The sequence below is a fragment of the Gossypium hirsutum genome, chromosome A09 (genome assembly GCF_007990345.1).
Source record: "Gossypium hirsutum isolate 1008001.06 chromosome A09, Gossypium_hirsutum_v2.1, whole genome shotgun sequence".
Lineage (NCBI taxonomy): Eukaryota > Viridiplantae > Streptophyta > Magnoliopsida > Malvales > Malvaceae > Gossypium > Gossypium hirsutum.
The window spans coordinates 68,895,274-68,910,450 of record NC_053432.1 but is presented as its reverse complement, the minus strand read 5'-3'; the positions used below and the strand labels follow the sequence as shown (position 1 = coordinate 68,910,450).

Genomic DNA, 15,177 nt, shown 5'->3' with positions numbered 1-15,177 from the left:
TGCAGGGATGGCCGTACGGAGGAGCAAAGAGACGAGCGAAGGAGACCGTGCAAGGAGCCTCTCACGGGAGCCCAACTCTCTGGTCGTTCCAGAAGCTTCTGGTGCTCTCGACTGCTATGTTTCCTTTTGGGTGTACTGGGCCTCGGATTTGGGTTGTTAATTTTATGGGATTTTGGGTTTAAATTATTTTTGGCTCAAATATTTGTAACTGGACATTGGATTTCTGATTTTGGGTTTTTTATTTGTGTTTTTTTTTATTTCTGTTTTATTTTTGGTTTTTTAATTTCTATTTTTTTATTCTAATGGGCCCGGGCGAAATGGGCCTATTATAGTCAATACTCCCCAGAACTCCTCTGTCACCCATCAATTCAAAACCCATGAAATGCAATATGACATGTAAATGTAGCATATCATGCTTTATCAATAACAGTTTTCACTACGGTGGCATGCTATACATGTATTTGGTGAAACGGTATCGATGGTATACTTCGCATACATACAGTAAACATAATCGGTGGCATGCTTTCATGCAAGCAATATCACTGTACAATCAATAGCATGGAAAACGTACAATCAGTTTCACAAGAATAATTGTACAAAGCACCCAATTAAAATAGTCATACAATCGGCTAGCCTTTACAGTACCCACGCTATGGAATAATTACCTCTTAAGGTCTTAGAACTGTCGACAATTGCCAATTAGTCCTCGGTTTGCAATCGACCACCACCTTTAAACTTCTTACCAATTTAGACCAATTCCTGAATGGCACTTTGCCGTTTGACCATTCACCATAACATAAGCCTATTTGGCTAATCATCATATTATCACAATTTCATGCTATTAACAATTTTCACACATGTTGAGGACCCACACCTGATTTTCACAAATCCGTAGTACCATCGTTAATCCGCAAATTTAGATAACAGTAAATCAGATCTAAACACAACACACAAATTGTGAGTTTGAACCAATCTTTGTCACCCTATAGGGTTCGGTCGAAACTAGGATTAGCATTACTAAACAAATTTTGATTTTTGATCGCTACCTACCCTTCCAACATTAACCAGGAGATGCGGATTATCCTTTAATGCTATTGCTGATCCAAGGTGTTCAAATTAGGTCCTTCAAACAAAATAACACACCAAAAATCAGCATATGGAATTCAACCATCATATTAACAGTACTCAACCATTACACAACACTTACGCTACCCAATTCAGATTCGTTGACGATTGGAATGCAGATATGACAACAAAAATAAAAGAAAGAAGGGTGATTAAGGTGCTCCATGGGGGCGACAATGGTAGACAGTTCACTAGGTGGTGGTAACAAATGGAAAAAGAAAGGAATTATGAGAGGAATATAGGGCTTAGGGATGACACGATGGAGGAAGAAAAGAAAGAAAAGGAAAAAAAAGAAAACGGAGATGAAAAGAGGAGGGAAATGAGAGGGTGGCAATAGGGAAGCAGAATGAGCAAATGAGGCTGACAGGAAAAGAAAAATAACTTTTATACTGAGGGTTTCAAGGTAGGGATGACACACTAAGGTTTTGGACAAAAATACAATAAATAAAAATGATACAAAAAAGAGAATCAAACTCAAGTCTAAAAGTAATTTCATTAACTTTTAATCATCTTTTTATCATTTAACCAATAACTCAATTTTGTCACGACCATGCAACATTATCAATAAAAATTCAGGACATTTCATATACATGAAATTCTTGAAACTTAGAAATAACTTGCACATTCTTTCTTTCTTACATTTCTTACATGTTTCCGTATGTATATATCCTATAATCATATTTACTCACTTGATCAACATATTGTTCATGTGTAACTTTCATTTACATATTCTATATTGTATATAGTCACTTATATTCTTGTTCAACTTGCATACTTGTAATTCACATCTTACTTTCATTAAACATATTTCTTGTAATCATTTGTACATAGTTCATAATTCATTTACTATCATATTTATCACATAATCTCATATATGAAAGTAAGTTATAGTTTTAGCCCTTAAAAAAACAGGGTCGTCCATCTCATGGCACACAATTGTCTTTCATTGTACAATCCCACTCATTAGCACAACTGTCAATTTGTTTGTGCAATGAAAGATTGGGACAAGACTCACCAATTACTTTAGGCTCATTCTATTTCAATTAGATTTCATTTCCGTACTACTTAAATTCACTTAAAAATATATCTTGCAAAATGATGTAATATGTGTTGTTCCAATAGGGTCGGAAGCGTGTAAATTATTGTACTAAAAAATCACACAAAGTTCAATTCCCAGGGAAGAGAGGTGGATCACATGGATCTCTTAAATACCAAGTCTTTCCTTAGACAGAATATCCCTTCTATAGTAATTTAATAGCACAATTAAATACTACTATTATACCCTCAAATATTGAAAGAAAAATAGGACAAGAAAGAACACAAGAGTTTTAACGAGGTTCGGTAAATTATACCTACGTCCTCGGGCACTAACACCAGATGATAACTTTACTATCTCCAAAGTATTACAAACAAATATAATTCCTTAAGAATTCTCAAATGGGAGAAGAGAGAAAACTAAGGGAGAAAGATTGGTTGGGATGATTGAAATGAGAAATGAGAAGGCCTATTTATAGTTGAGGTTCAAGGACCAAACAATAAATAGCCCATTATCTCAAGGACCAAAAAAAAAATTATCCCATGCCACTTTTTCAAAGTCAACTTTAGGGTGCTAAACTTGCACCACTTTGTATTGTTTGCCATTAATGTTGTCTCCCATTAATGTTAACAATCTCCACCTTGAAGATTTGATTATGATAATCACATCTTCACACACTTCCTTCAACTCCCCAAATTCGATAAAGCTATCTTTTGTAGTGCCTACAAATGCCCTCTCGAGCGCCATACACCTGAAGGTGCTCAAATTCTTAGGATGTTAATCAAGTTCAAACAATGATTAAACATGATTGTTGTTACCACCTTGGTCATCATATCTGCGGGATTATCTGCTGTCGGAATCTTCTGAAGTAGAATTTTTCCTTTTTCAAAGACTTCCCGCACAAAGTGATATCTTACGTCGATATGCTTGGTTCTTGAATGATAGACTTGATTTTTCGCTAAATGAATAGCGCTCTGACTGTCACAATATAAACTTATGTGACTTTGAACAACTCCTAAGTCTTTCAACAATCCATTAAGCCAAATAGCCTCCTTAACAGCTTCTGTAACTGCCATATATTCTGCCTCTGTAGTAGACACAGCTACTGTAGACTGTAAGGTAGACTTCCAACTCACTGGGGCTTTCGCAAGAGTAAACAGATACCCCGTAGTTGAACGACGTTTATCTAAATCACCAGCAAAGTCGGAATCAACATATCCAACTACAAACTGACCAAGTGCTTCATCCTGTTCAAAAATTAAACCAACATCTACAGTTTTTCGAAGATACCGTAGAATCCATTTCACAGCTTGCCAATGTCCTTTTCCAGGATCATGCATATACCTGCTCACAACTCCAACAGCTTGTGAAATGTCAGGCCTCGTACACACCATCGCATACATCAAACTCCCAACTGCATTAGCATATGGGACTTTCGCCATATATTCTCTTTCTTCTTCAGTTTTCGGAGATAATTGAGCACTAAGTTTCAAATGAGAAGCAAGTGGGGTACTTACATGTTTTGTGTTTTCATTTACACCAAAACATTGTAATACCTTTTTCAGATATTGCTTCTGATTTAAACAGAGCTTGCCTCTCGGTCTATCTCTACTTATCTCCATGCCGAGAATCTTCTTGGCCTCACCTAGATCTTTCATCTCGAACTCTTGATTCAACTGAGCCTTCAGCTTATCTATCTCATTTTGGCTCTTCGAAGCGATTAACATATCATCAACATACAAGAGTAGATAAATGAAAGATCCGTCATGCAGCTTTTGCAAATATACACAATTGTCATATTTGCTTCTTGTGTACTTCTGCCTTCTCATAAAGCTATCAAATCGCTTGTACCACTGCCTCGGGGATTGCTTCAATCCATATAGCGATTTGTTCAGCTTACAAACCCAATTTCTACCACCAGTATCTGTGTATCCTTCGGGCTGAGTCATATAGATCTCCTCTTCTAACTCACCATGCAAGAAAGCCGTCTTAACATCAAGTTGAGCTAGCTCCAAATTCAACTGTGCTACCAAGGCCAACAAAATTCTAATGGAGGAATGCTTCACAACAGGGGAAAATACATCATTGTAGTCAATTCCCTCCTTCTGAGCGTAGCCTTTAGCTACCAATCTTGCCTTGTAGCGAATATCCTTCTTGCTAGGAGATCCATCTTTCTTTGCGAATACCCACTTGCATCCGATTGCCCTTTTACCTTTCGGTAATTGCGCCAACTCCCAAGTATTGTTCTTCTGGAGAGACTGCATTTCTTCATCCATGGCGCTTTTCCATTTATCACTTTCTAAGCTTTGCATTGCTTCTTGATAAGTGATAGGAATATCATCAACAACGGGAAGGGCGTAGGCCACCATATCAGTAAATCGAGCAGGTTTACGAATTTCTCTCTGTGGCCTTGCAACTGCAACTGGTTCTGGTGTACTTAGTGGTTCTTGGGTTAGAACCTCTTCAACCTCTAATTCCTCCATTGTGGCTGGAGAATTAGACTTATTAACTGGGCAAATCCCCATCTGCTCAAACTCCACCTGTTTTGGAGTACACTCCACCTGCTGTGGAGTATTGCTCGTCTGAATATCTTTATCTGCTACATTTTTCAATGTGGCAGATTCATCAAAGGTAACATCTCTGCTACAGATCATTTTCTTTGTGCTTAAGCACCAAAGACGAAATCCCTTCACTCCAGAAGTGATTCCCATAAAGAGAGCTTTCTTTGCCCTCGGATCTAACTTTGACTCCTTCACATGGTAATATGCAATGGTTCCAAACACATGTAAGGAATCATAATCTGTAGCCGGTTTTCCAGACCATACCTCCATAGGAGTTTTTCTTTCTAATGCAGATGATGGCAAATGATTAACAAGATGGCCAGCGTATGTCACAGCCTCAGCCCAAAATTGCTTGCCCAACCCAGCATTGGACAACATACATCGAACTTTCTCCAGCAATGTTCGATTCATACGCTCTGCCACTCCATTCTGTTGTGGTGTATCCCTAACTGTGAAGTGCCGAACAATACCATACTCTTGGCACACATCGAAGAACGGATCACTTTTATATTCCCCTCCATTGTCCGTCCTAAGCCGCTTGATTTTCTTGCCAGTCTGGTTTTCGATCATAGTTTTCCATTTAAGAAAAACTCCAAGCACTTCATCTTTAGTTTTCATGGTATACACCCAAACTCTTCTGGAAAAGTCATCAACAAAAGTAACAAAGTAGTGTTTTCCTCCCAACGAAGGTGTTTTGGAAGGCCCCCACACATCTGAGTGAATATATTCCAAAATACCTTTTGTATTATGGATAGCAGTGCCGAATTTCACTCTCTTTTGCTTTCCCAGAACACAGTGCTCACAAAATTTTAATTTGCAAGCCTTTGCACCTTTCAACAATCCTTGCTTTGCCAGAATTTGCAAGGATTTTTCGCTGGCATGTCCCAACTTCATATGCCACAACTGCATTGAGTCCAAGTCTTTGTTACCGGAAGCTGCAGCGACTGCTCCAATAACTGTACTACCTTGGTAGTAATACAAGTTATTTTTCCTGATGCCCTTCAATATCACAAGTGCGCCAGATGTCACTTTCAAAACCCCATCTCTCATAGTAACAACTGAACCATTGGATTCCAAGGCTCCCAATGAGATGAGATTTTTCTTCAAACTGGGCACGTACCGAACATCAGTCAGAACTCTGGTTGATCCATCTTTATTCTTTAATTGGATTGAACCTATCCCAACAGTTTTACAGGCATTGTCATTGCCCATATAAACAACTCCTCCATTTAGTTCTACTAAATCAGAGAACCACTCCCGGTTAGGGGACATATGATAGGTACAACCCTAATCCAATATCCACTCATCTGAATGGAACAACGATGATGATGCAACCAGTGATAGTTCAGAGTCACTAGTATCATGCTTAGCAACACAAGCATCTACAGCAGCTTTTCCCTTATTCTTCAGCTTTGGACAATTTTTCTTCCAGTGGCCTTTCTCATGACAAAAAGCACATTCATCTTTCCCGAGTCTGGACTTTGACTTTGATCTCCCCTTTTGAGTTTTCTTGCGAGTGTATGAACGACCTCGGACTACTAAAGCTTCTGTATCTCTGATTGAGTTTTTCTGTTTGTCCTTCTTTCTCTGTTCATAACTGTATAAGGCCGCACAGACTTCGCTCAGAGATATATCACTCCTGCCATGAAGTAGAGTAGTTTCTAGGAACTCAAACTCCTCAGGAAGTGACCCCAACAGCATCAAAGCCAAATCTTCATCTTTGAATGTCTCATCCATATTCAGCAAATCAGTGACTAACTGATTAAATTTGGTGATGTGATCATTCATTGTGGTACTTGGGACGTATGTGAAGCGAAACAGTCTTTTCTTCAAGTGGAGCTTATTTTGACTGTTTTTCTTCAAAAATTTTTCTTCAAGTGCCACCCACAACTTATTTGCAGAAGTCTCATTTGAAAAAGCATACCTCTGCTCTCGAGAAAGGCATGATCGAATTGTGCCACATGCCAACCGATTGATCGCCTTCCAATCTTTCTCCTGTACATCATCTGGTTTCTTTTCATCAATGGCAATGTCTAGACCCTGCTGAAAAAGGGCATCTAGAACCTCACTTTGCCACATACCAAAATGGCTCGTGCCATTAAAGATCTCCACGGCCAATCTTGCATTTGCAATTGTCGGTCTTGTCCACATGGACGATGTTGAAGCTCCTACACCGACCGTTTTCTCCATAATCTTTCAATATACCTAAGGAAATCTTTTCTGATGTGGAAGATCAGTTCAAACTGCAACCACAGAGCATACTACGATTAACCTTCGGCTCTTTATACCACTTGTTGTTCCAATAGGGTCGGAAGCGTGTAAATTATTGTACTAAAAAATCACACAAAGTTCAATTCCCAGGGAAGAGAGGTGGATCACATGGATCTCTTAAATACCAAGTCTTTCCTTAGACAGAATATCCCTTCTATAGTAATTTAATAGCACAATTAAATACTACTATTATACCCTCAAATATTGAAAGAAAAATAGGACAAGAAAGAACACAAGAGTTTTAACGAGGTTCGGTAAATTATACCTACGTCCTCGGGCACTAACACCAGATGATAACTTTACTATCTCCAAAGTATTACAAACAAATAGAATTCCTTAAGAATTCTCAAATGGGAGAAGAGAGAAAACTAAGGGAGAAAGATTGGTTGGGATGATTGAAATGAGAAATGAGAAGGCCTATTTATAGTTGAGGTTCAAGGACCAAACAATAAATAGCCCATTATCTCAAGGACCAAAAAAAAATTATCCCATGCCACTTTTTCAAAGTCAACTTTAGGGTGCTAAACTTGCACCACTTTGTATTGTTTGCCATTAATGTTGTCTCCCATTAATGTTAACAATATGTCCATATTCCAATCATGTTTATGTAACAGTGAGAGAGTCAAAATAGTTAACATTGAGCTTACTTTCTTAAATAAAGGTAAATAATTATGCAATTATAATGTCAATTTCTTTCTCATTTGATTATTTCTACGTGCTTATATCAGTTTCAAAAATAAAGATAAAATTATATCATTAATAAAATTATATCATTAACTTGAATGTTAGTAAATCAAATACATTGTGCCAAATATATAAGAATAGACACAATAACCAAAATATATAAACATAAAGGGAGTGATAAAAAGTGGAGAAATACAAAAACATTAAGTAATTCCGAGAAAATACAAAAATAATACCAAAGTCAACCTCTTCACTTTTTGTTTACCAATTCCAAGGAAATACAAAAGTAAGACCAAAAATCAATCTCTTGTATTCATTTCTGAGTTGGTAGAATTTTTGTTTGCAGTATCGGGTGAGAAAACATTATCCACATTTATCAAACCTTCAACACTAACGTCTAGTTGTGGGGGAAAATCGAAACTCCAAACATCTTCTTCCAATCTATCATTTAGATATTTGGTAGGAAAAGACGATGGAAATTGATCATTAAAAATGTATTGAAATTCAGGAAATGCTTGATTCATAAAATTACCTCCCATTCCCATTCCCATTGTGCTTAAATAATTCATCGTGTCCTCCGAACCCATCATCTCATCTCTTTCTTGTTTTTGAGTCAATGCCAATCCATCTTCAGTTTTGGTTTGCGTTCTCCCAGATTTATCAACTTTTTTGTAAATCCTACATAGAACATAATCATCTAGCTGCAACCAATAACAATCAATCAACACCAATAATGATCAAACATGTCCAGAAAGCTATTTAAATTTAAGAATTTATACCCTCATGTCAGTGTAACCCTCTTTCTTGCTGCATAAGGGAGGAGGATCATTCACTCTATATTCATGCATAATCCAACTAGTTTTATCACCTTTAGGAGGTCTTCCTTTGTAAAAAACCAATGCCTTCCTATATCCCACAATACGATCTTTAAATCTAACTTCTCGATCAGCACCGGTAGCCTTCCAGTACCCACCCATGGCTGCCCGATTAGGTCGGGTTCCATTTCGGTACTTCTTATCTCTAGGGGTAAAGAAATACCACTCTTTTTCTCCATATTGCTTATATAGTTCTAATTAAGAAACAATAAAACAATAAAAAATATAATCATAAAAAAAACAATGTGTTCAATCTTGATTAAAATAGACGACGATGTGCATTTGATGATAATACCTGCGAGTCTTTCAGGATTATATTGATACAAATTAACTTCCACGATCCTATTCTGAGGCAAAGGTAAATTCAAGACCTTTTTCTTCAAATAATAAAGCACAAGCTCTTCATCGAGCGGACAAAACCGATATCCCGGAGGGAATGAATCAAGATAGCGATCATCATCAATCTTGTCTTTGTTGTTGGTACCGTTTACAATCGGTTCCTCGTTCTCGGGTGCCTCAACAATGCCGAGGGCGTCGCTGGAGGATGCATGGTGAAGAGACAGTGGTGGGGTCTTTTCAGGTGTTTGGTTGGTATCACAAAGCTCACGTTTAGGTTCAACTTCCATGCTCCGGTTGCCAAGATAGGAAAATAAATGGGACGAAGAAGAATTCTAAATGTAATCCAACAGTTAAACCATTAATAAATATAATCTGATTGGTTTGTTTCACTTTATCTTTTAAAAAATCTCTGTTTGTTTTAAAAGATTTTTTGTTTTTTCTTTTTCGAATTTTTATTTTAAAAGATTTTGAATGTATATCAAAAGCCATATCATTATCGTATCAACAAGATTTTAAATCTTTTTTAAATCCTCAATCACAATATTATATAAGTTTGAGTTATTTTTGTGACCTTACCTTCTAGAGGGAATAAGGATATGGTAATTCTTAGCCATGCCTGCTGAATTCATACTTGTTCCAGGTGGGATCATATGAATACATTTTTATTTTTAATTAAACAGAGATGCAGACCGACATAAATTAAAAATTTTCTATTTTCAGTCCATTGGTTAGGTAATGTTTCATTTAAAATTTTCTAATGCTTAAGATCATATGTGTTGAATTCATCCTGACCCACCACTAATAGGCCAGACGAAGAAATGGCTGGTTTATGTAATCAATTTCAATATATATTTTATGTCATCTTTTTAAGTGTTTCGTATGTTCATTTGGTTGATTGTACAGTTGTTATTACAATGAGGAGAAGGTGAGATTCAACGTATCATTTAAAGAATTATGGGTAATATTATATAAAAAATAACCTATTGATTTATTATTAATTTGATATGTACCAAAACATATGAATATATATAATAACCGCAATTTTTGAATTGTTTTAAAATTAAAAGAAATTATTTTGAAATTTTCTATTTTAAGGGGACTCTTATTTGAATTGATTTCTTTATTGATTAATGAATTTAAAAGAATAATGAATTGAACTCTTAACATTTTTGGTAAAAGTTGAGATTTTGAGCTTTTGAGTATCAAGGTTTGAGTTCATATATAAGTTTTTGGTCTTATCATGTATTATTCTTATTTGTGGATTTTAGTTTAGAGTATTTCGATTCTTAATTCAATTATATTTTGTTTACATCATAATTAAACTAAAATTATACTTATATTGTATTTTAACATGTAAAAAAAAAACCATGCTTTGTAAGTCTCAATACCCTACCCCCTTTAAAAAGTTATGTTAGATCTTGAAGGGTATCAATGCTTACAAGACTTAGGCCTGGAAAGTTTTAAAAAGGTTTAGAAACATGTTTTTGAGTTTATATAACACGTAATAGGACAATTTATTATGAGAATTTTTAGATTATTTTGTTTTATAAAAACCATTTAAAATACAAGCAAACTGCTAGGTTAATAATGATTTAGTTAGACGGTTGGAGTCAACTCTTATATCTTCCCAGAAGTTTACTAACATAACGTCTCCCATATTTGCAACTTGTTAAGCAATCCGAAGCTCCTCCTGAAATTGTATCAGAATCCTTGTTAGGTGGCGAGTTCCAAAATCGATACAAGGCCTTATGCAAAGAAGCAGAGGATACATAGGTTGTTGGCAAGTTATTAGGTATAAAAGCTTTTTACAATGATGATATTATAATAATAATAAAAATAATAAAACTTGTGGAGTTGGAACGTGCATCATCTAAGAAAGCATGATTGTATGGTTTTATTAGCGAAAAGATCTTTTGTTGAAAAGAAATGTTGCAAAATGCTCGAGAGTCTACATATGGCAAATTACTTGCTGTTTTTTTGGACATTTAGGAGTAATATTTGAAGCTGACTTCGTAAAATTGGAAGCTATAAAAGTTGGTCTTGAGATGTTTGGCAGGCTCCTTGACAGAAGCAGCATACGAAGTTATAGTCGAATCAGATTTACTGTGGCGACTTAGTGGGTATCAGGGTATGTCTTAGGTTTCCCAGTCGGATGTCGATAAGTTGCAATGTCACGTCCAACACTTTTGGGTGTTTATTTGATGCTCCTAACTCTTGTTTTTATGCTAGTTCTGGCTAGAACAAAGTTGTATTTGTTATTCATGGGTTTGAGGCAGTATTTTTGGAACTATGCTGTAGGTTTGTCTCGTTTGGTCTTAAGAGATGGGGTAGACTATTATTCAAGTCCATCTCAATACGGGCCACCCAAATTTTGGGATATGAATTCATTAAGAGTGAGAACTGAACCTTATGCATGTACATCGTTCGCCATAAGGATAGGTAAAATGTACACTATGAGTCTTGTCATGGTTTCGTTTGACTACATTGAACTTAGAGAACTAAGTTGGGTATTCACCATAATTCCTCAATCATTGGGCTTAAAACCCATCCCACTCGACGAATTAAGAACTACTTTCCTACTTAACCCTTTGGTTAGTAGATCAGTTAGGTTCCTTTCAAACCTCAAGCACTTCAAAGCAAGTACTTCATTCTTCAATGAAGAAATCTCTACGAGTAGATTCCTAAGCTACTTAGCCTCTTGCTCGGCTCAATCAAGAGTTATAAACTCAGATTCTATTATGGAGCGACCAATACATGTCTATTTAACAGACTTCCAAGAAATAACTGCTCCACCCAAAATAAAGGCATACCTACTTGTAAAGCTAACTTTATCAGTTACCCAGTTTGCATCACAACATCCCTCTAGGGCTGTAGGGCATTCAACAAATTCCAGCTTCCAAGTTATTGTACTTTAATTTCATTCAAGACCATTTGGGAAATTAAGCTTAACCTTGATAACTAAATTGCGAACCATGATACTCCCCCACTTACTATGTCAATGCCCTCAACGACATGAAGCTACACTTTTAGTAACTTTATTGCACTGAATTGGCATTTTGATCTCAAGCCCATCTTGGGTCTTCAAGGCCTAAGGTTATGATCCATTCAATGTATATCAGACATTCAATTATTGGTGTAGTCTTGTCTATGCCTATTCCTTCATCGAACACTCGAACTCAATGCCATAACACATAATCATCAGGTTACAACCTTGAGGAATCCTTAATGGTATAACCCTTTCTCGACTGAATATTACCATGTCTTTGATACTCAAAAGGCATCCCTCTGAATATGGCACCAATCACACTTTTGTGGCATCCCATCGGGTGCGTGTCTCTGGACGTGTTTTATGCCAACTGTCCCTTGCGGCAGGAAAAGTTCTCAACATGGGAAATTTAGACGCATTGACCATCCTCAACTTAGTCCCTCTCGACCCCTCGATGGTCACCCCATTGGGTATGGCCATCTTGGCCAACCACAACACATACAGCACCACCGAACTAGGTCGATCTCAATCTTAATTTCAGGCTTTAATGCTCATTCACACAAAGTCTGACACCCCGCTCCTTCCTTAGCACAATCTCATAGGTTACCTGAACAAGACATCCCCAGTTAGTTCTCTTGTTTAAGCTCTCGGACTTGATAATCCTCTAGTTTACTATAGTTAGAAATTCAATGATTCTTGGACTAGCTTCACAATCTCATGTATTAGTAGTTTATCATGCATTAGGGCATCGTAAGCCCTATCCTAGACACAAGGATCCAACGAACTGCTCATGGTTCTCCGACCAACTCAAACTCAAGGGTTCTTAGACCCACTTAAACTCAATAGACCTCTGACCAAATCAAATAGGAAATAATGCGCATCAACACACTCAAACCTACATCCTCCTACATTGGCAATAATACCTATGCCAATAGAGCTAAGACTCAATCAACCCAATCTCGTTAAGATTTCCAAGCCCACTTTGATCGCAATGGCCCACTGGTCAACACAAATGGAGCTGACAACCACTCCAATGCTATTTAGGCACTATCTTGCACTACTCAGATGCCCTCAAATCAATTGCCTCAATAGGACACTACACTTGCTCCAATGATCCTTTAGTGTACATTAGCTCGTTGTCTGTAAAAGCCTTCATTGGTTCCAGTAGTGGGAAACAGAAACGACTCTCATGTTTAAATAGTAGTATAATTTGCTTCTAAATTTTTGGAAATATACTACTACAAAACAAAACCGTTAGTGTTGACAGGAAACCAAATTGAGTGTAAATAAAATAGCAATTCCTGTGCCATGGAATAACCACTGCCTTAGAAGCAAATTCACCCTGATCAGTGTAACCGTGTAGTGGACGTTGTCCTTTAATGTTAACACAGTATTTCAATATTCGTATACCCAAATAAAGAAGATGGAACACAATTAGCATTACTCTTATTGAAAGAAATGGAAATCGAAAAACAAAAGTAGTTGATCAAAAATAAACTAGAAGAAATCGGCGAAACCACACTAGGTTCAATTCCTAGGAAAGATTGGAGGGGTCACAGATATAATTTTTCTCTCGTGTAATTTCGTAGAACACCAGAATTTAAAGAATAGAAGAATGAGAAAAGTTGTTTTTCTCTCTATTTTTCTTTTGTTGTGTTCTGTCTAAAATGAGGATAATAACCTCCTATTTATACAATTTCATGAAGGGCAAAGTGGTAAAATACATAAGGGCAAAAATGTAAAACTGATAGAAATAGTTTTCTACAAATCTACAATAGTCAAATAAAAATATCATTTGTTGACCAGATTTTTCTAAAACGAATTTTTGGAATCTAAACAAATTTATTTTCTAGAAAAATAACACCGAAATTTTATCCAAAAATAAACACGCACAGTAAATATTGTAAATACAGGTTGAGCACGTATGTGTGTTAGGCCTTTATGCTTACCCAATGTGGGATTTCCTTTTCTTTTACATTATCAACACTATTAACTTAAAATACACTTAAATAATAGTTAATTCTCTAAAAAAAAAACCTTGACTGTCTATGTTAAAATTTTTAAGGAACTGTATATCTTGAATTAAAAAATGATATACAAGTATTATTACATTTAATTAATTACCTTTATTACACAAAATTACATTACTTACATAATTAAGGCTTTGATATTTTCCTAAAAAAAAAAGAAAATTGATACAAAAATTTCCAATATTTCCTGTTATAAAAGGTATTGATATTGCCTTCTGTAGCGGCATAAAAATTTTAGCTTGGTCACTAATTGTGGCGATTTATTGAAAATTTGAAAATGGAATCTCGGTTTTAAAAAAAAGGGAGTCGCCACCGATCCTTTTTCTAGGTATGATCGGACACCTAATAAATCATCTTCTTTTGAAAAGAAATTTAAGGCCGAGTTTAGGTCTACGTCAAAATCCAAAAAAAAATTAGGGTTCGGGAGTCGGTTACGCGCGAGGAAGGTATTAGCACCCTTGCGACGTCCAAAATTGGTATCATATAAAACACGCGTTGTCTTGATTTTTAAAAATACGAGTTCAATGTAAGATTTAATCGTGATCTGGTTGAAAAGACGAGAATTTTTTAAATTTTGATTGGTTAAAAGGGCGTTCCGTTTTCAACACGAGCCGATATGATTCACCTAACATAGCGATGAAATCAACGACTTAGTGTTAAACCGATACGTCGCCTCATGTATTGAAATTAATTAGAAAATGAGAATAAGATTTTCGAAGTAATGCAGAACAAATTGACATGAAATAAAAATAAATAAAAGAGCTAAAAACATTTTGAAGCAAATAATAAATATGACAATAATATCAAAAACGATAAAGATGTATGCGGTATTAGACGTAATATGAGAATTAAATATGAAATGGAAACAATGTGTGTATATATATACGCATATAATAATGGTTAATATAGTTATGAAAACATGATATTAAAAATATTAATGATGCTACACATACGTATACTTAATAGTAACAAATAAAAAACTATATACATAATGGTATTTAAAGGATAGATATAATATGAAAACATAATATAGTATTAGAAATATATATATGACATATATAAAGATATAATATTAAAAAGATATGTATATATAAATAAAAAATGTATACATAATAAGGTATTAATATATTTACATAGTTTATACATATTAAAAATAATAACATTAAAAAAATAACTATTTATAACATTATATAAGTATACACACACATATATATAAACATAATATTATTAAAAACACGTTCATAATATACATATATATATATACGTATAA

The 15,177-nt window shown here is 35.5% G+C and overlaps 1 protein-coding gene across 2 annotated transcripts; it reads right to left on the bottom strand.

Annotated features, from left to right (window-relative positions):
- Positions 1 to 7,768: 7,768 nt before the first annotated feature.
- On the bottom strand, positions 7,769 to 9,261 carry LOC107890307 (NAC transcription factor 29). 2 transcript variants are annotated; one of them, XM_041076536.1, is made up of 4 exons: positions 8,848 to 9,261; positions 8,457 to 8,746; positions 8,210 to 8,378; positions 7,769 to 8,118 (listed from the first exon to the last, which is right to left on the bottom strand). In XM_041076536.1, the coding sequence occupies exons 1-4, from the start codon at positions 9,176 to 9,178 to the stop codon at positions 8,075 to 8,077; spliced, it is 834 nt and encodes a 277-aa protein (XP_040932470.1). In that variant the 5' UTR covers positions 9,179 to 9,261; the 3' UTR covers positions 7,769 to 8,074. The 2 variants fall into 2 exon arrangements, with proteins under 2 accessions (XP_040932470.1, XP_016670264.1); XM_016814775.2 differs by having other exon boundaries at positions 7,771 to 8,378.
- Positions 9,262 to 15,177: the final 5,916 nt, after the last annotated feature.